The following is a 22,906-nucleotide window of genomic DNA, read 5'->3' as shown; positions in this document are numbered from 1 at the left end:
TCATATTTTGAGGTGGAAGTGCTTTAAAAAACACCCATCAAGCACCTCCTTAAAGCCTCAGGCAGCACTGAATAAGTCTGGAAGGTAAAAATCAAGCAACAAATCTGTCGTAAAGGTTTTAAAATACCTCTTTAAATTAAAGCTCTTTTTGTTATTCTGATACATCTTCATCTCTGCATCCTGGAAATGCAACAGGTATATAGTAGGTGAAATTTTTTGCTCATAATTGCTACCTTCCTAAAGAGTGATGAATTTCTAGATGTCAAACACTAGTATCCTGATTAGGAACAGTTGCCTAGAGCTTGAAGTGGTTTTAAATACCCACATTTCGGCCAAATATAGACTAATTCATCATTGTAGTTTCTTATGTGGTGTTTAACTGCATAAAAGGTTATGTTTATCTGGATTTCTCAAAATGTTTTCCCATTATTTTCTGTATTTGAGAAGAACATTTCATAAGAGGGAAAAATGGTATATTCACCAGTAGGTAGGTAGGATTGAAACCTTTGAGATAGATAGAAGGCTTCTTTCCAAAATACTCTTTATTTTTGTTGGATTAGAGCTTGTAGCCCTAATTCTTGTCTTGTACCAAGGTAATTTAAGTTACTTAAGTTTCACCTTAATATTAACTAGAGCAATTTATGGCCTATTTTAATAATGTAAGGTTAAGAGACTCTGGTAGAAATATCCTCTGCAAAATTAATTCTTGAAATGGAATTATTTTATAGATGACATCAATCTTAAATTTCATAGCAGAGTTTAATATTGCATTTAAGATTTTTGTATGAAAAAATAAAATCAATAAATTTTTGTTGGAGGATTCTATATGCTTTTTTAGAAAAAAAGTTCAGATATGTTGAAAAGTGGCGATAACGTATAAAAAGATACTGAAGCTGAAAATACCTTGAGAAAATAAATACTGAGAAAAGAATTGCGTGGAGTGTATATTGACTAAGAAAGTAATAAGAGTCATGACATAAAGTTTTAGTCACACTTAAGTTATGTGTCATGACATAAAATTTTAGTCACGCTTAAGTTACACAGAAAACCTAAGGAGCATTGTCCAGCTATTTCAGCATCCCAAACCTATGTGCAAGTGACTCCTCAGTGGGCTCCTTAAAAGGTTTTTTTTTTTAAATGACAATTATCCCAGCTTATCTCAGAATTTATCGAAGAAAAAGGATTGGTTTTGTGTGGGATGCTCAGTGCATGGCTCCTTCTCCTGGCATATAATGGGAACACATGCTCTCATTTGACAGATGGAAGTAAGATGTTAGCTGAGAGCAGCTTTCTCCTGGCTTCAGAGTTATTCTTAAAGCAGCTTGTTCCTTCCTGCACAGAGAGGTCTCAGCACAAAGCAGGTTTGGGAATAGCAGTGATGTGCAGGCAGCCAGCCTCTTTTCTTAGGTGTTTTGCAGAACTAGACAAGAAGCAGGATTTGAGCAGGCTGTGAGCACATCCTGTCTGTGAGTGGTGTTATAAGAGCGATAAAGCTCTTCTTCCAAAAAGTGCTGGACTTATTACTCATAGGAAACACTCTTTTGCAAGCACAGTGAGTCTGGCATTTAGAAAACAGAACTACTGTGCATGTGCTCATTAACTATGCTGTGTATGTAACAAAGAAAGATCACATCATGGGTTTGCTGTTGCTATATTGCTATTGGCTTAGACACCCCAGAGCTCAGCAAGCTGATTTCAATCCTGGTGTTCAATTACCTCCCGTTTAGCACTTCCATTCCTAAGACAATTTCCAAACTAGGAGATGCTGCAAAATGTTGATGACCCTTTCTGTCGCCACTTGCAAGACCTTTAACCATAAGGACAGAAAGAAGCATTAAAATCCAATACAACACACCAATTTTTCAAGTCTGAAATACAAATGGATAGTCTATGTTATTTAAGTAAATGCAGCACAATAGGAATGAATCAGTAGAAGCATTTAGATACATGCAAGCTGTACTTCCAAGTATTTACTTCAGACCAGTCCTGCAGACCTCTCCAGGCACGTGCTTCAAAACTGCCTGATGAAAGCAGTAGCAGAAATATTCTCCTTCTCATCTGAGCCTACCAGAGAGCCACTCTGGACGTGACATGCTGACATTTATGTATACCATGTAGATAACAGTAGCATGCTGCTGGTCCTGCCACCATTGCCCTACAGGATGTCTTACTTACCTTCCTGCTTCTTTTATACTTTCTTATTTGTGATTGGCTCCACAATATCTACTGGCTGCTCTGAGAATTGTCAGCAGGCAAGGAAATATGCTACATGAGAGGAAGTGCTATCCCCTTGTTTTGGTAACCAGACTAGGGTAGCAACCTGAAGGAGCTGACTTAAACTTTCTCATGAGATCAAAGGTCATAGCTTCCTCTTAGTCCACAAATTTCAGATTTAGATCTTCTTAAGATTACATTTTATGCAATGGATATGTCTGAACTATTGCATACATTACAATTGTTATTCCCTTGTCCCACATACTGTATCTGATGAAGAACTAGGTTTCTTCATCCTTCTGAATGTGTAACTGTTTACATTTCTCCAGGAAAAAAAGGGGGAAAAAAACACAAAAGCCCCCAGGTGTGCATCTCCTTTTCCTTTAAATTTGGAAGACAGATTCCAACTGAAAAAAAACATAGAAAGGATGCCTACTGAAATTCTGACAATCTTAGGTATGAAACACTGAACTCAGTTAGGCGTATTCTGAACCTGCCATTGAGGCAAGATCCTGAATCAGACACTGCTGTGAAGTGAATGTGCCTGTACTGTCTTTTTCTAGCAAGCTCCACACGACAGAAGGCTTTTGATTAGTGGAAAGAAAAGTCAAACATTAATAGAACACAAGCTTGAATAGTTAGTTTTTAAAATACGTGACAGGGTAGATGGAATAGAAACCCAAAAAGTTATGTAGAGTTCTTCCTCACCCACTGTGTCTCTGCAGGGAGACCTGTTCCACTCAGTGCCTTTCTCACCAGAAGCACATGCAAAGTCTTCTGAGGTCCTCTGTCATTTGTGCCTGTCCCCTGTGAAAGCTGCCCCTCGTCCCCTGGCTGCAGGCTCAATGCCTGCCCAGGCACTGCAGGCTCCATGTGGTGCCCTGTTCCAGCCAGGCTCTCTGGGCTTCAGAAGTGTCTCTCTCTTGAGCCTTCCCTTTCAACACTCCAGAGGAGGAGTGATCTCTTCTTCCAACAACATGGCTCAAGCTGATCATATTTGTAAAATACATAATGTATACCAGACAATGACAAAGGCAGGAAACAAAAAAGAACTGATACATCCCCCATTGCAACCACCTCAAATTTCTTACCTAGGTAGTTCATAGTTTCATATAAGTTTGCAAAAATGCAGCTTAAAGCTCTTGAAGGGACCAGCAGTGTAAAAGAAAACCCTATATGCTTGCTAAAAAGATTTTTCTTCCAAATGAACCCAAGCATAAATTCACAGTAATCATAGTCATCATTTAAAAAGCTGTAAAATCAAGTAATCTCATCCTCCTTTTACAGCACATAAAAAGCTTTATTTTGATACACACACTAAGCTCCACTGGATAGTGATATTACCTTTGGAGAACATAGTATTAATTCCCCATCTGTCTGAAGATCAGAGAAAACTGGTAACAGTGCATGCTACTGAATCTACCTCAATGTTTCTATGTATTTACTTAGAAGTGTTACTATTTGTGTTTATTTGTCCACCTTTCAGAGACAAAAAAAATCTGGATAAACTCTAGGATAAAAGTACCTTTTATCCTAATGTAAAATGCTCTATTGACACAGCAGTGATATACTTTTTAAAAGCATATCACCAGACAGACGGTCTCGTGTGAGGGATTTCTCAACCCATTAGGCTACTACTCAACATTGTTATTTTATTATGAGAAACAGCTCTTTCTGGCTTCTGCTTTCTCTTCAGTTCAAAGAAAATGATACTGATGATATATCAATAGGACCTAGGAGAGAAATCTCGTATGATTTGTATCTTCTTCCATGCTTTTTTGAATCATATTTTCTTAAACATTTATTTTTCCCTAAATCCTTTGGGCTTCAATTCCTAACTTTTTTCACAGTTGGCACATGAAAATCTTCTGCTGTGACAAAGCTAACATTGGTTTTGCTCTCTAAACAACTGAATGAACTGGTAGTACTGTCTGTGGAAGAACAATAGTGCCCCTATTTATGAGCTGTTATTATTTGAAAGACTCATGACTTGCAGCTCAGAGATTTTACATTGATCTGAGTCAAACAGTGTGCACCTTAGTTGGATGTTTGACACCACTGGTGCCTGTGTTGTAGCTGGTGCAAAATGATTGAAATATGCATGGAAATATGCTCAGTAGGTAGGAGGGAGTTTTTCTTTCAAGAAATATTAATCAGCAAGTAAGCCTACAGGGTTTAAATGATCTGTGAGAGGAGTCCAAGTATAGAAAAGATACAGTCTAATAGCCAGGACCTGTTGATGAAGACTGGAATAAGATTCAACTAAACTGAATCTCTGACAAAGTAAAAAGGCAGCACTTCCAGACAGATATTTCAAAGTGTTTTTATTTAAAAACTCAATAACATTTTTTATGAAAAGCAGATACTATTAATGATACTGTCACATCTAGATAACCAATATGTCTGTCAGTAAGTATTTGAAAGGAAAGCATTCAGGTAACTATGAATGACAGTTAATAAAGTTTGTATTATTAAAAGGCAGAAAGAAACTTTCCGTACAAGAGGACAGATAGTGAAATTTTATTAATTTTCATTTTAGATGCATTTTAGAAAGCCTGTTTTAGATGAGAGAGTGGTTCTCAGTTCATGACAAAACAAAATACGGCTTTTGTGTTGAAACCAATAAATATTCTAGTTCAGAGATTAATTTTTTGTGATAGTAGCAAGTGTCCTGCCAGGGAAGATGGGCTGGGAGCTCAGGGGGGGGCAGTGGGCACTGGGACAAAGTGAGTAAGGCAGGGACAGTGGCACTGAGTGTGAGCAGCCACATCCCAGGGCAAATCGACAGGACATTCACAGGGATGAGGACAGGACAAGGCCACCTTGGAGGATGAATCAGTGGTTGAGGATGAACAAATGTGAGCATAGACACAGACACTATGCTGTGGGCTACAGCATAGCTCAGGCAAGCATCAGGACATGGATCTGAGCTCACATGCAGCTCCTGCACAAGGGGGGGTCTGGCTAAAGCCCTGGCCAGTCTTCTCACTGCTCTTCCTCACACAGATCTGATCCAAGGCTAAGCAGCTGCACTGCCTGCAGCATGGCCTTGAATACAAGCAGACAAAACTCCGGGACAGGGAGAGGGAAAATCCTTGCAGAATCAGCTGCTGCACTACAATAGACCAGTGTATTTTCATGTAGGCTATTGAGTGACCCAATAACAATTTTATCTATTGGCACCAAAGATTGAAATTCTCACATCCATTTCAGTTGTTCTCAGCCTCTTGTTTATTGCATTGTTCACCTGTGTTTACTTGCCTGCAGCCCTTTGCAACTCTGCTGTAGTAGAGGAATATCAATTTCAACAATTCTTTTGATGGAGATTTCCAGTGGGAATTGAGAATTTAGAAACTTGTCATATTGTGTTTACTTTTCATAGAGGCTGATGGGTTTCCAAGAGTATGGACCAGATTGTGAGGGTTTTCTCAAATCAGGAGGCAAAAAAGAAATAATTTTAAAATTAGAATCTATTAAATGTAAAGCTCAAATAGTATTAAACACAGGAAATAATTTGCATAACATGCCCTATCTGGATATGTTGAAAATTGTTTTCACGGTGCTTCAGTTTTCTTTGTTAGAGAAAGGAAACAAAAATACCTTATATTTTCTGAAACCCATGTGTTCCCTCTGGGCCTGCATGTCTTCATGTCATCTCTATGCTAGATTTTTCTTCTTCCATTTATCGGATTCCTGCTTTTCAAGTGTCTTCTATCTAGGCATACCCTTTTTAAAATTGGATGCTGAAATAAGTTTTCTAGGAGCCAGACCTCCCAGGATCCTCCAATATTTTGCAATCTGCTGGACAGACTAATGTCAATCTAATATTTAATGGAAGTGTGAATGACAATGAAAGAAGACATTGCCATGCTTTTGACATAGAATAATTTTGTCCTAAATTAAGATGAAAGTAAATTCCAAAATGTCAAGTTTAACAACAAAACTGAGCTCTTTCCAGTATGATTCGTTACAGCAGTAACCTGAAAGGCTGTGATTTCCACTGCTAATCATGTGATTTCTATTGTCTTTCCTTTATGATTTAAGATAATGATTTCATTACATCATTTAAATATTTCAATTATTATTTTATACCCAACATCTGCAGCAGAAGACTATGAGAAAACTCTCATATTCACGTAGTATTGTGCCTGCATCACTCCTCTCTGGCACTGCAGGAAGCCCAGATCAAGACCATGACATGCTGGCTTTCTGCATTTGAATGGACAGATTGACAAACACTGCTGCAGCTTTCAAATGAAGACTTCTTTTTTTTTTTCCTCTGCTCTGAATTTAAATTGTATTTCAAATAAACTGTGAGAAATAAATTGGTTCGGGCAAGATATTAAGATCAGAACTCTCTCCTTTTTAAATTACTTTGTCACTCACTTCAAACTTAAGCTCAAAGTGTTATGTTTCTGTCACACTTCCATTGTTTCTCATAAAGTAGGAATGTATCTTAGTAGTCAAAAATGGGAGACTGGCTTTTACTATTTGCAGTCACCCCTGAACAGTCAGGAGAACCTATGGAAAACCCATGGTTTCTAGCCCTCTAAAGCTTCTTAACAATGTACCTGTTCAGTGTATTATCAAGTTAGCAATAGTTACACTTCCAAAGACAATATGTGCAGAATACTGATGAAAATTGAGGCTGTTTTTTATACCTCATTCTACTTCTATTTTTGCCAATATTGTAGATTACTTTGAAATTCATTAAAACAGTGTGGCATAACAAACTGCTCAGGTAGGGGCTTTATACCTTTTTATCTTTAATGGCTTTAATGACTACCTTTAATGTCTTTGCTTGTGTCACTGAGAGACAGTTGTGAAAGAGAAATTGCAGCTTTTACATCCTGGCAGCTAGCAAAATTCAGAAAAATTAGATGCCAGTGGTATTTCTTAGTTTTTTTATGAAAACAGGATTTATGACATTAGGTGGCTGTGTTTCTATATACATGCCAGTGTTGCACTTCTGTATACGCTATTCTGTCAATTCCATTCCCATAATATCTGTTTCAGTTGTCCAATCTCAGGCAACTTGACAATGAGCAATTTAAAACATGTTAAATTCCCAGGAGTGCCATGAAAAATATGAGCAGGTAGAGGAAAGAGACTTTTTTTAAACCTTCCCTGGGGACAGGAAAATATAGTGCAGATTCAGCTGGTATAAAATAACATATAGCCCGGTAGAAAAGATAAATTAGGAATAATACAACCAAGACCATATATTTCATTCACAGTATGATACCAAAAGAACCATTTCTCAGTTTAATTTCTTCCCCTTCTATGAAATCTAAAGTGAAAATATGATTTTTTTGGGCAGTAAGGATATTGATGTGTCTTTTACCCTTGTCTTCCCTCACTTACAGATTCTCTGATGTCTAGCAAGAATTGAACTCCAACTACAGTCTTGGTATACTCTGGTGTAAAGCGCAAGCATCCATAAGAAAAAGATGCATCAAAAATTAAGTTCTATCACTGCTTTTGCTCACAAAATTGTTTCATGCTGTACTAACCATTAAAAGACTGTTGATCAGAGAATAAGATAACTGACCCAAAGAAAATAATACATTTAACTCCTGTTCTGAAAGGTGTTTAATGAGTATTACCAGTAATTTTTGCTCATCCTTGTTTTTCAGATGAAGCAGATCGGTCACGATGGTTACAACCCCTCCTCTGTAGCTGAATGGCTGGATTCCATTGAACTGGGTGACTATACCAAATCCTTTCTAATTAATGGCTATACATCGATGGACCTTGTGAAAAAAATATGGGAGATTGAATTAATTAATGTAAGTTGACAAATTTATAGCAGTAGTTCCTCCCAAATACATTATATATTGCTTGTCTTTGTACATCAAGGAGAACGCAGAACAGCAATTTACACCACAGATACAGTCATCAAGTGCTGTTCATGCCTGTAGCAGGATTGATTGTATCTTTTGCTTCCATTTACTTTACCATTGTCTTTAGCATGGTATTCAATCAGCATGATTGTGTTTGCCTTCAGGAGGCTGAATTACATTTAAAAATATATTTTGGGAGTTTATAGCTACAAAGCACACATCTTTGCTTTTTAAAGTGCATCCTGTAGAGATACTTGTAATTTACTTTTTCTACATGCTCCAGCTGAATTAGACATAAAATAAGGAAACCTTATAGCTAGTAAGATATTCTAAAATAACACAAAATTTTATTTAATTACACTTTTGCTTGAAACTTCATTTATATGTCTCAGTTTAATTAATGACCACATATGGGCAACCATAAACTTTAATGTGGACTGCACTGCAGGGTAATTTGGAATGAGAGGAAGTTTGTGCTGTTATGGTGAAGTTTGTAATGTTACAGTGAAGACATTGACTACAGCTCGACCAGTGGAATTTTCATGTGAGTTACATGTCTGAAAGTGACTTGTTTTCTCTTATAAAAGACTGATGACTGTAGTTTTGCTGTGACTTCTGAAATAAATTGTAATGTCAGTTTATATGAACTTCTAGAGAAACCTCTACTTTGGAGAAAAGCCTGGTATCATATGTTATTGATTCTTCACAGACAAAAGGCTCTGCTCTTCCTTCAGATGTAGGAGATACTACATCTCTGCCTCTGATTAGTGCCTGAGTCCCAGAGCAGTCCAAGGGCTACCAGTAACCATAGTCAATCAAGCATAAGATACAGCAGTTGGTGTAGTTGTATGCTAGGAAACAGTTCCCACTGTGTCCCAAGCTGGAGAAATGAAAAACATAACTATCGTGCAAAGCCCTGCTGCAACACAGTAACTGCTGCATAAGGCACAGGCAGGTGCAGCCTGGGACCAGCATCTAAACAAAAGAAAAAAAAATCATAAAAGGAGTTATTTCATATGAGTTGGAAGACAAAACCATTGAATGCTAGAATTTCTTTTCTCGTTCTCACAGTTGATGTTAACTAGCACAAAAATGTAGTGTAAGGGCCAAACTCTGTCTCATTTAATGTATGTTGTAGGTACATAACTGAAGTCAGGATATGATTGATGCATTACGGATGTCTGCTGCTGAGCTAGTTGTAACTGGGATTCTCTTTTCTCTAAATGGCTGGAATTATAATAAGAACAGGGGACCCTTTGCTTCAGAAGCTGATATAGATCAACCAGCACTGAGTCAAAAAAAGTAGATCATTCTGCTCTTACTGTTTTCTGTAATTTTGCATCCCATTTTGCCACAATCAATTTGAAAACAAATTACCCTTTAGCTCCCCCAAGTGGATCATTAAAATGTCATTAAAGGTTTGTGGTTTGATTTCAAACTTGCATAAGCTGATGAAAAGGGGAGTATCTGCACTGAAGTTAACAGGAATAAATTTCTGTAAAGCTAGTATAAACCAAACCCCTATGTCCCTCTAACTTTAAAGCTTAACATTATGCTCCATTTGAAGGTCTGTAGTTCTTGGGAAAAGACCCTCCTTTTGCCATGAGTTGCAAGAAGAAGCTGGTTAATAGTTGCATAATTATTTCCATAGATATAGAAATCTATAGAGATAAATATCTTTTTCCACCTGATACGTTGGAATTATATTGTTCAAGAGCAGAGTTAATAAAAGAGTTTTGCCTTATAAGAATTACAGTTTTAGTCCTGGCATATTTGATTCCCCCCAATTCATAGGAGCTCAATGTAATGATATTATGTTCACTGAGAAAATCTGTAGCTTAGAAAGGTATTTATTATTACTATTTTCTTCCAATTGAGGGGAATCCTTCAGAAATGGACAAGAAATTGGTTTGAAGCATTGTGCAGTCTGTCAGAACGAGATACTTAGCTCTGACCAGCAGGCCTGCTGTCTGAAATTGATTTCTAAGGTCTTACTTCTTCAGATGATGGCAAAGAAAAGCTTATGGCAGAAAGTTTTCGTGAAAGAATGTATAAAGGTCAAAGCCACTAAGTCAAGAACAGGACTCCTCACTAGAGTAGGTCAAAATCCAGGCACTTGAAAAACAAGAGAAAAAACAGACTCAGAATCCTAAAAATAATTCAGAGCACACTTAGTTTGGTGGCTCTTGATGCTTAAGTTGTAAGTAGAACAAGAAGTTTAAATTAAAGTTGTGCCTAATATGCAATAAAAATCTATCAAGGGCTACAGAAATTATAACTTCTTAATTTCAGCTTTTTAATCAGTTTCAGCCACCGAATTTGACATAAAAGCTATACCTAATTTGGTTCAAGGAACCCCTTTGTTCGTATTTGATGCTTCTTTCCATTTAGCTATTGGGATATCAACCATGGGTCCTGAAGGGGTTGAAACAAGTTTGATGCTAAAGATAGTATCTTCTGTTTGGATCCCTCTCTACAAGAAGTAGGCTGAGGTTCTGGAGCGTATCCCAAAAGTTGGGGAAGGGTGTGGAACATGCATCCTATGATGGGTGGCTGAGGGATCTGGGGTTTTTCAACCTGGAGAAAAGGAGGCTCAGGGAGACCTTTTCACCCTACACCTACCTGAAAGGAGGCTGTAGCAAGGTCAGTCTCTTCTCCCAAGTAACAAACAATAGAATAAGAGGAAATGGCCTCAAGGCTCATATTGAATGCTAGATAAAAATTCTTCACTAAAAGGAAAGAGTTGTCAAGCATTGGAACAGGCTGCCCAGGAAAGTCACCAGGGTTGAGTCACCATCCCTGGGGATATTTCAAAAACATGTAGGTGTGGCATTTAGAGATATGGTTAGTGGGGCCTGACAGTGTTAGGTTTATGGTGGAACTCAATGAACCTAAAGGTCTTTTAAAATTTAAATGATTCTGCGATTGAAGTTATCCTTCGTGATTTACCCTTTATTCCCATAGGACACTGGAATGATCAGAACTTTGAATCTTCTTCTCTTCCTAAAAAGAACAGTTCTTACTTTATTTCCAACTTTATTATTCTTGTAAATTATCATCTAGGTAAGCACATTTAGAACCACTGTGAGGAGAGCACCAAGCATATGAGAGAGGGAGAATGTCTGAGGCGCTGGTGGTGCATCTTCCCTCAGCTTTTCTGGTCCCCCAGCCAGCTCTCTGGCATTAAGAAACAAATTGAATATTCAGATCCCTCAAATTTATTTCAAAGTATTCCAGCAAGGTAATGTCCTCTCTGACTTACATGCTAGTTTCTTTCTAACTTTTATGTGTACATAAAGCATGTGTTTCTTCAAACGTAATCAAGCAGGAATTTCTAAAAGCATTTGAATCAGTAATCTTAAAAGTTACTCACTTCTGTTTCTTGTAAGGTCCCACTAGCATTCTAAGTCCTCAACAAGTCAGACTTTGAAATTTAGATTTTCTTTCACTAATTAATTTTTCATTTAGATCATTTAGAATTTTCCCAGATCCATTTCCTTCTGTGATACGCTTTCTGGGAAGCATTGTTCTAATTTTCTTATCCTGGGATTGTAAGTATTCGGAATGCCTTCTCCTAGATTAGGCTTTACCCACACTTCTGCTTTTGTCTCCCAGTTTTCTTGGCTCATAAGAGAGATCAGATTCTGTATCAAGATTCAGATATAATTTATTCAATGGTGCAGCTATGAGGAACTTTTCAGAAATACTTATCTTCTGCTGAAAAAGAAGTCCAGTATGTTCTATAATCCCCTAACCCACCTGTGCACCTGTGCTTTGATGACTAATGATATTATTCTTGTCTGTTATTCTGGATTACTTACATAACCCTCCCCCTGTGGGACTCACTCTCTTCAGGGAACTTTTACCATAGAGATTCTTCAGGCAAGATATAAACACCTTAAAAGCACAAAGCAGGTTATTTGTCGTGTAACACACAATATATTGTAGGACTAATGAACCAGGCATTAAATCAACCCCCACTGAATGAGTCACTCAGTATAATGGGCAAGTAGTCATCACTCAGGTAAGGGGAGAGCTGGCCTCTGGGGCTCACTGGAACAGGCTGATTTGTGGTAGTGCTGAGCTGCTATCTTCTGATTTACCTTTCTTTTTTCTTCTTAGGATTTTATGCTTCTTCATGTGAATGTTGTTCCTTGAATCCTTGAGGTGCCAGTTTTCCTGTCTCAACAATCTTACTTGTGTCTGCAACTTTACCTTTCTTATCTCGAATGCTTCCAGCCTGTGCACTCCCTCACAGCTCCCTCTCACGCCCTAGCAATTTTCTCAGAAGGAAACTGAGAACAGTTGCAAGCTGCACTGTACTGAAAGTAGGTCTGGAATCACAGATAGTTGGACTCCTGGGATGAGGGTTACATGGAAGTGGCCTGGTTTACATTTCTTCTCAATTAATTCATCTTGCACTCTGAGCTTCTTTTCTCATACATACTTCTTTCACACGAATGATTCAGTCTTTGTCTTCTGTAAAATTAATCTTTATGATATTGGCTCAGTTACTGTCCAGATTTTGAACTTTTTGAGAATTGTCCTTGAAAATCTCTCACAAATTGCACTCCTGATTTCTCTTAGGATATAATGATTGCTGTTCAGGATCAGAGGAAAAATACTAGAGAGAGAAATTAGTTAGGACTGCCTTCCATTAGTTTACAGCTAAATACTTTGGACCTTTCACAAGATGCTGGTGAGTCCCACAGTTTAATTTAATTATACTGTGTGGAAAAGTGACTCTAATTTTATTTGAAGTGGGTACATCATTATTGAAGCCCATGATGTTTTTACTGTAGGAATGAAAGAGCCTAACAGCAACCATAGTGAAGCAGATCAGTGGGTCTACCTAACCCACTGTAATGTCTATAAAAATTACCATAAACAGAGGACAAGGGAAGGCTACGTAGCAAGTATAAAAACAAGCATATTATTAATTATTTGCATAGCATTCTTAAAATAATAATTTTGAGCCTAAGGACTTCTGGAATTAGGCCAAACTGGTCCTTGACTTTTTAACCTTTGATAAGTTCCTATCATCATCCAGTTTTATGATCTTAGTGCTAGTCTTCTTCCCTGGAGACTTATTAAATATACTGAGCTGCCAAGGCTCATTCACAATCTCTTGAAGAATTCACTAGAAACCTTCATCCGCCTTGAAAACTATGATTTCTCCTGCAGTTTCCTGGTTTAAACAACTAATTCTCCATGAAAGAACTTCTTCTTATGGCTTAATGTCATGACTGCTGTTTTGTGGCTTTTGTGGGTTTTTTTGTAAAAGTGTTTTAAGAGTGGCTTCATCAAAAGCAGATCAAGCAAATTGTTAACTTTCTGTAGGTGATTTTGACTGCTTCAAGGAACACCAGTAGGCATCCTCACATGCAGTCACTTTAACTTTGTCTTTATTCATGTGTGGATTACTAGTATTCATTTTTTAATTCCTACTATTTCACCTGGGAAAGGGCATAGAAGCCAGTATTACTCTGAATCTTCCATGAAGCTATTCTCAAAAACTGACATCAATTTTGTCAATTTTCAGTCCTCAGATAACAAGTTTTTAAGGGAAAAGTTACACATTGTTGCTAGTAGCTCATCAAATTTGTCCTTGAATTCCTTCCCTATGTATCTTTTCTGTGCTATGGATCATTTTACACAGTTTTATAATTTCTTCTGTCAATGGTCTCATTTGCAAACCAAAGAGTCTTACATCATTTAGTGATTTCAGACATGCAGAAATCCTTGTTCTGTATCTTTCTGGTCCTTCTCTTGGATTCTCTTGGATCTCTCACAGATTGGCAGTGATACATGTCTAATTTCAAAGTCAGAATTTCTTTATACGTATCTAGCTTGAGCCTGTAGGTCTAAATTATGGAAGCCACTGTGTTGAACTTAGTGCTCAGGGCTCTCATGAGGCTTTAGCTGATTTATGCACCTACAATATCTATGCCACATATAGTCTGTGCTTGAGGAACTTAAATGTACCACACATACTGAATTCAGATACCTTGATCAGGTTAGTGTCTCACTTAGCAGCCTCTTCATCTCTTCCAGCAAAGTTCCAGATAGTAACTCCACAGTTTGATTGGGTACCAATCACCAAATGGATGGATTTTGTACACTACTCACTTGACAGCTTAATTTCCCCTGCTGTCTAGTATGAAAAGATGTCTTTTTCTTAGGAGGGCTGTCCTTCAGATTCTGTTTGAAAAAATACTCTGTGACTCTTCTTCTCTTGTTACTTAATTTCCCATGTGTGCCACTCTGCAGAGACAGTTTTGGGAGAGGAACCAAACATACTCTGAGACATTGCAGCTCCAGAATTACAATTCTAGTTCCTTTTCCTCTCTGCTTCAGAGCCCCCTGCTAGATTTCATATGGCTGAAAAGAGCTAAGAGAGCCACAGTCCTTTCTGATCTCTCAGATACACTGCTGATTGATAGAGATGCCCATAGCTCTTCCTGTAGTTGCTTTCTAAATGGCACCAACGATTTTGCTGATCAGAAGAGGTTTCAAGACCATGAGGCTGCCCTAGCAATGGGCTGTGGGATCTCAAGTTATTAGGTATTTTGTTATTAAAAATATCTTCTAGAGTTGTGGAGTGTAGAAAGTCATCTGTATGACTTTTTCTTTGTTTACTCTTTACAAACATTTGGAAGCATATTACTAGGGTACTTGATTAAGTTCTTGAAGTTAATTTATGTGAGCCAATACTTCTTTAGACGCAACCATGTTGAGGATGGTGCAAACCAAAAGTCTTCTATTTCAAAGTTTCTAGGTAGCATAAAATTCTTGAGAATGTCTCTGATTTGTGCAAAAACAAATATGCCTCTTTTATTGAAGAACAGATATTTCTAGCCTTTGAAATTTTAATATGAATCTTTAAAATTCTCAACCAGGCAGACTGAACTTTGGGTATTCTCACTCATTAGTAGAGTGGTAACCTATGTATAAGATGCATTACTACATTCAGGAAAACATTTTCTACTGCATTTATGGTAGGTTTTATATTAAATAACTACAATTTTGAAATGGGTAATGTACAACATTGGTTTGTTTGCGGAAATAGGAAGGAAATGTTCAATATCCATTCAAATACTTTGGCTAAATTTGCAAAGCTATCCTAATTAATATATGTATATAGGACCAAATATTAAGCATTCTTTTGACAACAGAAAAGTTGCTCATGTCTTTCATATCAAAAACTCTGAAGATGAGTATGGAACTGAATAGCTTTCATCATGATGAATTATTTCTTCATGAGGTAAGATGTATATGGATTTGTTCAGTTTCTCCTGAATTAGTAGGACAGTGTTGTAAATTGGATTACATTCATATGTGTTAGCCAATATGGTAGCTAATACAAAGGATAACACGCTCAATTATTCTATTTACTTTTGACACTGGATCAGTAGGTTCATTAAATGTACAAAAAATGCCTTGCAATATAATACAAATAGCATTTTTCCATATACAGCAGTTGTGTAGATTTCCTTTATCCAGGGCACCCATAGAGGTCTCAAAGTGCTTTCAATAATGCATATCGGTTTCTTTAATAATTAAATACATACCAATTGCAATCATGTATTATTTTTTTTCCTTTGGATCTTGTATTTGAAATTTATTCTTTCTGCAGTCAGACTCTTTCTGTTTTGAATGCTGATCATATCTCCATTAGTCACTCTGTTCCTAAATTACTGTGGATGTTACTTATAATTTAGAAACTGTCGTTATGTTGTAGTATTGCAGTGGCTGTCTCTAGAAACCATTGGAGGCTCTGTATTCTCAACAAATCCATGTGACAGTATTTTAACTTCATAACACGTTTAACTCTTCCTTACAGTGTCTGCATGTCACATTTAGCACAGGCAGTGATCTTTCAGCCTTGGAGTGATTTGATGTGCAACCTTCCATCTGTTCCTCACGCTAAAGAAAATACTTTTTAACTACATCATTCTCTTTCCTCTACACTATTACTTGCAAAAGATCATGAGATGACATAACCATGGCAATTCCTTTAAGCATCTTGTGTTTATTGCTTCCTACTCCCACTTTGGATCATGGCAGTGCTCAGACTCCGGAAGGAAGGAAGGAAAGGAAGGAAAGGAAGGAAAGGAAGGAAAAGAAGGAAAGGAAGGAAAGGAAGGAAAGGAAAGGAAGGAAAGGAAGGATGCGATATGACATTTATATTTTTGGTAGTATAATGATTCTTTTCTAATCCACCTGATGTCATTTTGCACTTCAGGTTATTTAAATAGAAGAAATTATATAAATATGTTGAAATAATTTCCCTGATTCTATTATTTCCTTACATTATGGCAATAACAAAAGTATTGTTTTTTGATTTAAAAGTGATATTAAAATAGCCATGTTTGATTTGTAAATCTAGCCATTGAAATTTGCAAATAGCAATTGCTTTTCCCTCCTTTCTGAAACATTTGCTTTAGGATTTTTAAAACCAGAACTTCTCCCCCCTCTTTTTTATTTCTTTCCTTCTCTTCCCCCACGCTCTCTTCAAAACAAATTATAATCAGGTAGTGATTGGCAGCCATTTTTAGCACTAATAATCAAAGCTGAGCAATTTTAGCACCTATTGTGTTCCATCTCCAGGATCATTTTCTTGTCCTGTAACACACAAGGTTGCACAAATGATTGATTTATTGAAAAAATTATCTTGCATTATAAAGCAACCTGCTCTACCTATTTCCAGAGAGACTACTGTCTCTGAAGTATCCTAGCAAAATCTTGTTCCATTCAGGGAACAAATAAATTGCCTTATCATTTGATTTTCTATCTAAAATCTTGGTGTTCTATCAGAAGGTTCATATTTCAAGTTTCAGAATGTGATCTCCTTTCCAGGGAGTACAATAGACTTCTTATTTCCTTTAAAAACCCTAGAAAATAACCTCTTCTGCCAGCCCACCAGTTCTCTACAAAAACAGATAAAATACAGTCACTAAATATTTTGTTGTCCTAGGCAACAACTTGTTCTGCCTTCGTTAGCTTAGAAGAGGCCTGAATAAAGAATTACATTTTACCAGCTTAACCTTTTAAGTGTTGATGAGCCAGCAAGGAAATTGGATTTCCATTTTAAAATAATGTCCTTTTTCAGATCAAGCTGATATTAATTTAGAAATTTTATGCATATCCTATTTTGAATTTGACCTCTGAAATGTGCAGGTTTAGGATAACATCCTTTGTTACTACAAGAATTGTCGATTGTAGTAAAAGACAGCTGCTCTAAATAATTTCATTATGGGTATTTTATTTTTATTTTGTTGACAATATTTGTGATACTTGGGCTGGAATAAATTGCTTTTTGCAAATGCTTGTGTTTCCTACCCACAAAACCAACCTTTCATAGTTTTAGCTTAAGGCATTTTAAAACAGATTGTGTTGATTGAAGGTCAATACAAAGTACTTGAAGGTGATGATACATAAAAGCAAACAAGAACATAATTGTGTTAATGTTGTAAACTAATACTTCTGCCTTTATTTTGAAGCAATTTGCAGCAATAAAAAAGAATCATAAAGAAATATTCCCTTTTTTTCAAAGAAATAAAGCTGCAGAATTTATTACATAATGTTTTTAAGGACTGCAGTACTATTTTGGTGCTTTTCAAAGAATACTGTGTTCAGTAGTGTGCAAAGGAGAAATAAAATCTTTAAAATCTTAAATAATTTTTTTTTCTGCTTCTTCATTACTTTATAGGATATTGTGGTGAGTTGATATTTCCTGTTAGAAATCCTGAGTGCATCAGATCTTGGCTAGCATGATTTGTCTTCTGTTTGCAACTGATTTAAATAGTTGAAGGTAAAGAGGACTGAATGGCAGTCATTTTAACTATAAAGGGATTGAAGATCAGAAATATTTGAGAAATATTTTCCCTCTATAACAGATTTTGTTAACATTCTCAGGCATGAGAGCCAATGCAGTTTTGTGCCATATAGACCTATCAGTGTGATTAATGTGCCAGAATTAGGACAGCAGCCTTACCCTGGGTCTTTTGCTTCATTCTCCTGTCTCATATTGTTCAGAGGTACTTTGGATATCTCTGCAGTCCACTGCGTTTGTATCATACAGACACAGCCCTGGATTTCAAAAAAGACTGGAAAGTATTATTTCAAGATTATTAATAGAAGTAAGGTCAACATTTTTCAAAATGGTAAAGTTGAGGGGAAAGTATTTACTCAACTGTAAAATGTTCTGTTGCAGCCTATAGACACCAGGGCTTGAGTCCTTAAAGTCATCTTCAGGGATTTTTGTCCTCTACTGTTTTTAACTTTCAAATAAGGTTTCAGTCACTTTCCATAAAGAGCAATGCACAATTCTAATAGCTGTTGATGCCAAGAAACCTGTCATATTCAGTCTGTATTATTTCAAAATTAAATACCATTATCTCCAGTTATAAATTTTCTATTGATGTAAATAACACACTGGCAGCCCAAATGTTTACATCCTTGAAATAGTTATTGGCAAGTACTTGCAATCCCTTTCATAATGATCAAGACCTTGCAAGGTTATGTACATTTAACTCCTGATTTATATTCCTACCTCAGACTGTTCTTTCTTACTCATTGCTTATTTCAAAGATTGTTCTTTGCACCACATAGAAATCTTGAAAGTGCTGTATTCATCCAATATCAGTATGTGTATGGATTTGAATGTACTGCTATAATATGGAAAATAATTTGAGAAAATGAGGTTAAACTTCTTTGTGCAATGATATTCAAAATGTTATTCAGATAATGAACTACAACATAGGTGTTGCAAATCTGTGAGTATTTTAATAGGAAATTAGAAATTTTTCTAGTTTTCTGGAGTTCAAAACAGAAAATCAGTTTCAAAATCTATTAGAATGCTTTATCTGTGCTTTTTTTAATCGATGAACTGTGCCTTATTCAGATGCACTAATGACAGAAGCTACTGGAAAAATATAGTTAGACCTCAGTTATATTTTTCTTCGTGTATTAAAAGCTGGAACAGAACCTGTCTGAGCTGATCAGGTTGTATGAACACATTCAGCAGTAAAGGACTGACAATAAATGTATTTCCAAATACTCTTTTTTATCACTCTTGAAGCATCAGCCAAGCACCTGGCCATCCTGCTTTTCTCAAGGTCTGGATTTCATGCTACCCTTTAAAGTACTAGATTCAATAATAATTCTATTGTGTGTTTGCAGATGAGCTGCTAATGGCTGTCTTTCAGTCTCTATCACCTAAGGATTTTTTCATCATCTCCTGTTCTACATGCATGATCTACTTGAAAACAAAAAACACAGTCATAGTGACTTTCCATAAAATACTTTCCCCTCCAGTAAGCCACAAAGAAATGCATATGCACTCATGTGCACACATAAAGCACAAGAAGAAGAATTATGCAGAGCTAAGTATTTAAAACATTTGTGTTCCCACACACAATATGGTTCTACTGTGTTTTCAGTGAACATAACCAAATGCAAGGTATTTTGTGCTTCCTGCTTTATAAGTTAAATTTATGTAAGATTTATATAAGCAATAGATAAGCATCAAAGCCATAGCCAAGGAGGATGGATGGCAAAACAAACTAGTTCATAAATTTACATTATTAAAGAGAAATTATGGATCTATGCTGCTTCTTTGGTTGAAGCTGAGCAACAATTAGCAAGCAGAAATAATTCTTCTCACACACTTTTGATAGGAAAGTATACAGTAGCACAAGTACATGACATTCACCAAAAAAAGTTCATTATTTTAGGTTATCTGCTCTGATCTGTGCATGTGGATTTTTGTTAATTTGTAGCTCTCTGGGAATCAGAAGCATAAGATGTGAAAATGTGAGAGGAAAAAAAAAAAAAGACAGAAGTTTAATATGTCTCTAAGCATATGGAGTGGTTGGCTTTGGAAATTCACAAGAACTCAAGCATGGCAAAGAGGAAGATGAGACTGAGGAGAGTTGGTAGTAAATGAGATAAATGCAAGGATGAGATGTCGAGTCAGAAACAAGTACCATTAGAAGTGAATGGGCTTAGCAAGAATGACTAGAAATGTATTTTGAACAAACACAGAGCATCTAAGTATCATATAAAACAGAAAATATGGTATCAGTCCTTATTTTATGTCAATTTAGAATGGAAGCAGATGACTATACAGATACATAGGGAGTTTCAAATACTCAAAATGTCTCTCACAATTAGGTTTTCTATTTTTCTTTAGTCAAATCAACTTGCTGACCCTTTGCGTCAGAGATGCACCATCAAGGTTTGACAGCGAGATCCTAGAGTTCTCTCTAAAATATGATCAGAAATTAATCTTTCAGTATTTTTGTAGTGTTATTAATAAACAATACTATAAATATCAAAATGATGATTTACGGAAAATATGAAAGATGACCACATGTCATATATTATAGAAGAAATAAAACATTGGATAGTATTTCAGGTAAGGAGATTTGTGTCAAGAATGCCTTGATATGAGAAAGAGTTTACAAAAGATTCTTTGAAGATGTTTCATTTAAGCTGAGGTTCTCAGCAAAATATTTTCCTGTGGATTTTGATGTGTACTTCAGCTTTTCACCATAAGGTTTCTAATGGACACTGGAATTCAGATAAGGCAGAGAAGCAATCTGACTGCTATCTTCTTTTCATTTCCCCAGGGATTAAACACATTATTCCAGTGTGTCAAGGATAAAACCCCCTCACTGTTTTGCAGGAGATGGTGTTAAACAAAAGGGCTGAAATTTTGTGTTTATTGCTGGGAATTTGCTATATTTCCATAAGCATCAGCATTTTAGCATCTCATTTGTTTGTGGTAACCTATTTTTTTCCATGTAAGTATGGAATTAACTACTGTGTTTGCTACAAGGAATCAAGGAAGATACTGTTGATAATTAAACACAGACCAATTAAGAGGAAAATGAAGAATTTTATTTGGTCTTGAAACTCACTCATTTTGTTTGACTGTGCATGTAGCAATTATGAAGACACTAAATAAACTCAGAGTTTCTGAAATATAAATCTTCTGATGGGAAAATGTCAAGGTAAGTTTAAATGAATAAGAGGCTCAGAAATGTGTTTACTGAAAAGCAGAAAACTACCATCAGAATCATAACACATAATTCTGAATATATGAAATCTTGTATTTGGATTTAGTCTTCATCATGTCCTTCTGATGTCTTGCAAGTCAAAAAAAAAATTAAAAAGACAAACTAACAAAAATAAGGAAAAAATCCCCTAACCTTTCCCAAGTATCTGTCAAAAGAGCTATCTCTTTATAACAAATCTTTTATTGAATTTTAAGAGAGATAAATGCAAGTGACAATACCCGCTGTCAGTTTTTACTCACAACTAGTAAAATAAGTACTAGCATGTTTTGTTTATTTTAGAAGCTAGCTGACACTTGGCTTTGAAAAATACTGTTGGAAATCAATTATTTTCATTGTTCATTTTGTTTTCTGCTTCATCTTTTTTATCTTAAGGGTAGTTTCCCATTAAAACGTTTCAGATCTTTGTTCACTCTCACTGTGTGTGTCCCCCCTGAGTTCCTAATCCAGTTCAGCTGACATGCCAACAGTAAATACAGAAACAGCAAACACCAGTCAGTGCAATGGACATTCTGGGACATGTCTGGAGGGCTTATATCTTTGGTGCTTTCACCAAAGTTATCTTGCCAGCAGCTGAAAACTTGGAATTCTTCTGTATCTCCTCATGAAACTCATTGATGCTTTAGTAACCCAGCACTCTTGTCCAGTGCATTGCTTTGGCATGAGAATCTTGGGAATGTTTAAGATGTGTGCGCTCAAGTGTCTCTGATGGTAGGATACTATGAGTTGTTCAGTTGATATGTGAAGCTATATACAAAGCAATTAAAAAAAATAAAATAATTAAGTTATGCAATCATTTAACAGGTTCCTGTGTTATGTTTAATTTGCTTATGGTCTTCCTCCCCTGGCTTTTATTTTATAAGACTTCTCTTTTGCCAGTCTTCATATAGTATTACAACATGAGTAATACAAAACAAGGCTAACAGTATTCTCAGAGAGCTTTAACTCAACCAGTTTCTCTCCTCATGGATAAGCAGAAGAGCCCTCAGTTACATTATTGATATTTTAGAGTGCATCTTCTAACCAGCCTTTACCAAAATGATTCAAGTTCAAAAGGGTTTGCCGCACAACTTTACTAGATTATTTCAAGTAAAGGGCAATGTTGGGAAAAATTCCTAACTGCATCTTTTATCTGCCCATTATATTAATTATTTTACATGTTCAACTAATTAAGTGGGTGGAAGTGAAGAAACACTGCATTACTAGAGAGACCTATGTTTTCCCTATGTATGTGCTAATTTTTAAGTTCCTTGTGATGATTGGTCCTACACTATGCAATCATGGATATACTGATAATTGTCAAGATTATTTTATTTTTACTAAAATAATTTGATTAAGAAACACACACTCTTTTACATAACTGTGTCATAGTTATGAAAAGAATTTTTTTAAATTTATTTTAAAATTTTAAAAATAAATTGCATTTGAAAATCTATATAATTTTAAAATATCTAAATATTTTTTTAAATCATCTTGAAAGTTTATTTCATGTACCTAGGGCTTCACTTGAAACTGGAATGAAATCATTAGTGTTTTCCTTGACCTGTATTGAACATGCTAAATTGTGTTCTGTTTTAGCTAAAGGAAGAACAATAGAAGGATAAAATTATAGTTTCTAACTATATCAGTGAAATTCCTGCTTACAACCCAGTCATAGGAGATACATGTCTAGCTTCTTGCTATAATCATTGAAGATATGCAGGCATTTCTCTGATGTGATTCATCTAGTCCTAAAGCAAATGCCTAAATTACATCAAATGAGTCATG

The 22,906-nt window shown here is 36.1% G+C and overlaps 1 protein-coding gene across 7 annotated transcripts in view; it reads left to right on the top strand.

The window, feature by feature from the left end:
* The window catches only part of ANKS1B (ankyrin repeat and sterile alpha motif domain containing 1B), a 409,682-nt gene that overhangs the window by 248,097 nt on the left and 138,679 nt on the right, over nt 1–22,906 (top strand). For all 7 annotated transcript variants that reach the window (XM_015627528.3, XM_015627530.3, XM_015627525.3 and 4 more), the window contains one exon: nt 7,851–8,003. In XM_015627528.3, the coding sequence (XP_015483014.1) occupies nt 7,851–8,003 (153 nt within the window). The remainder of the gene's footprint in view (nt 1–7,850; nt 8,004–22,906) is intronic.

Source organism: Parus major, chromosome 1A, assembly GCF_001522545.3.
Source record: "Parus major isolate Abel chromosome 1A, Parus_major1.1, whole genome shotgun sequence".
NCBI classification, from domain to species: Eukaryota; Metazoa; Chordata; class Aves; order Passeriformes; family Paridae; genus Parus; species Parus major.
This window is presented reverse-complemented; position numbering and strand designations above follow the sequence as displayed.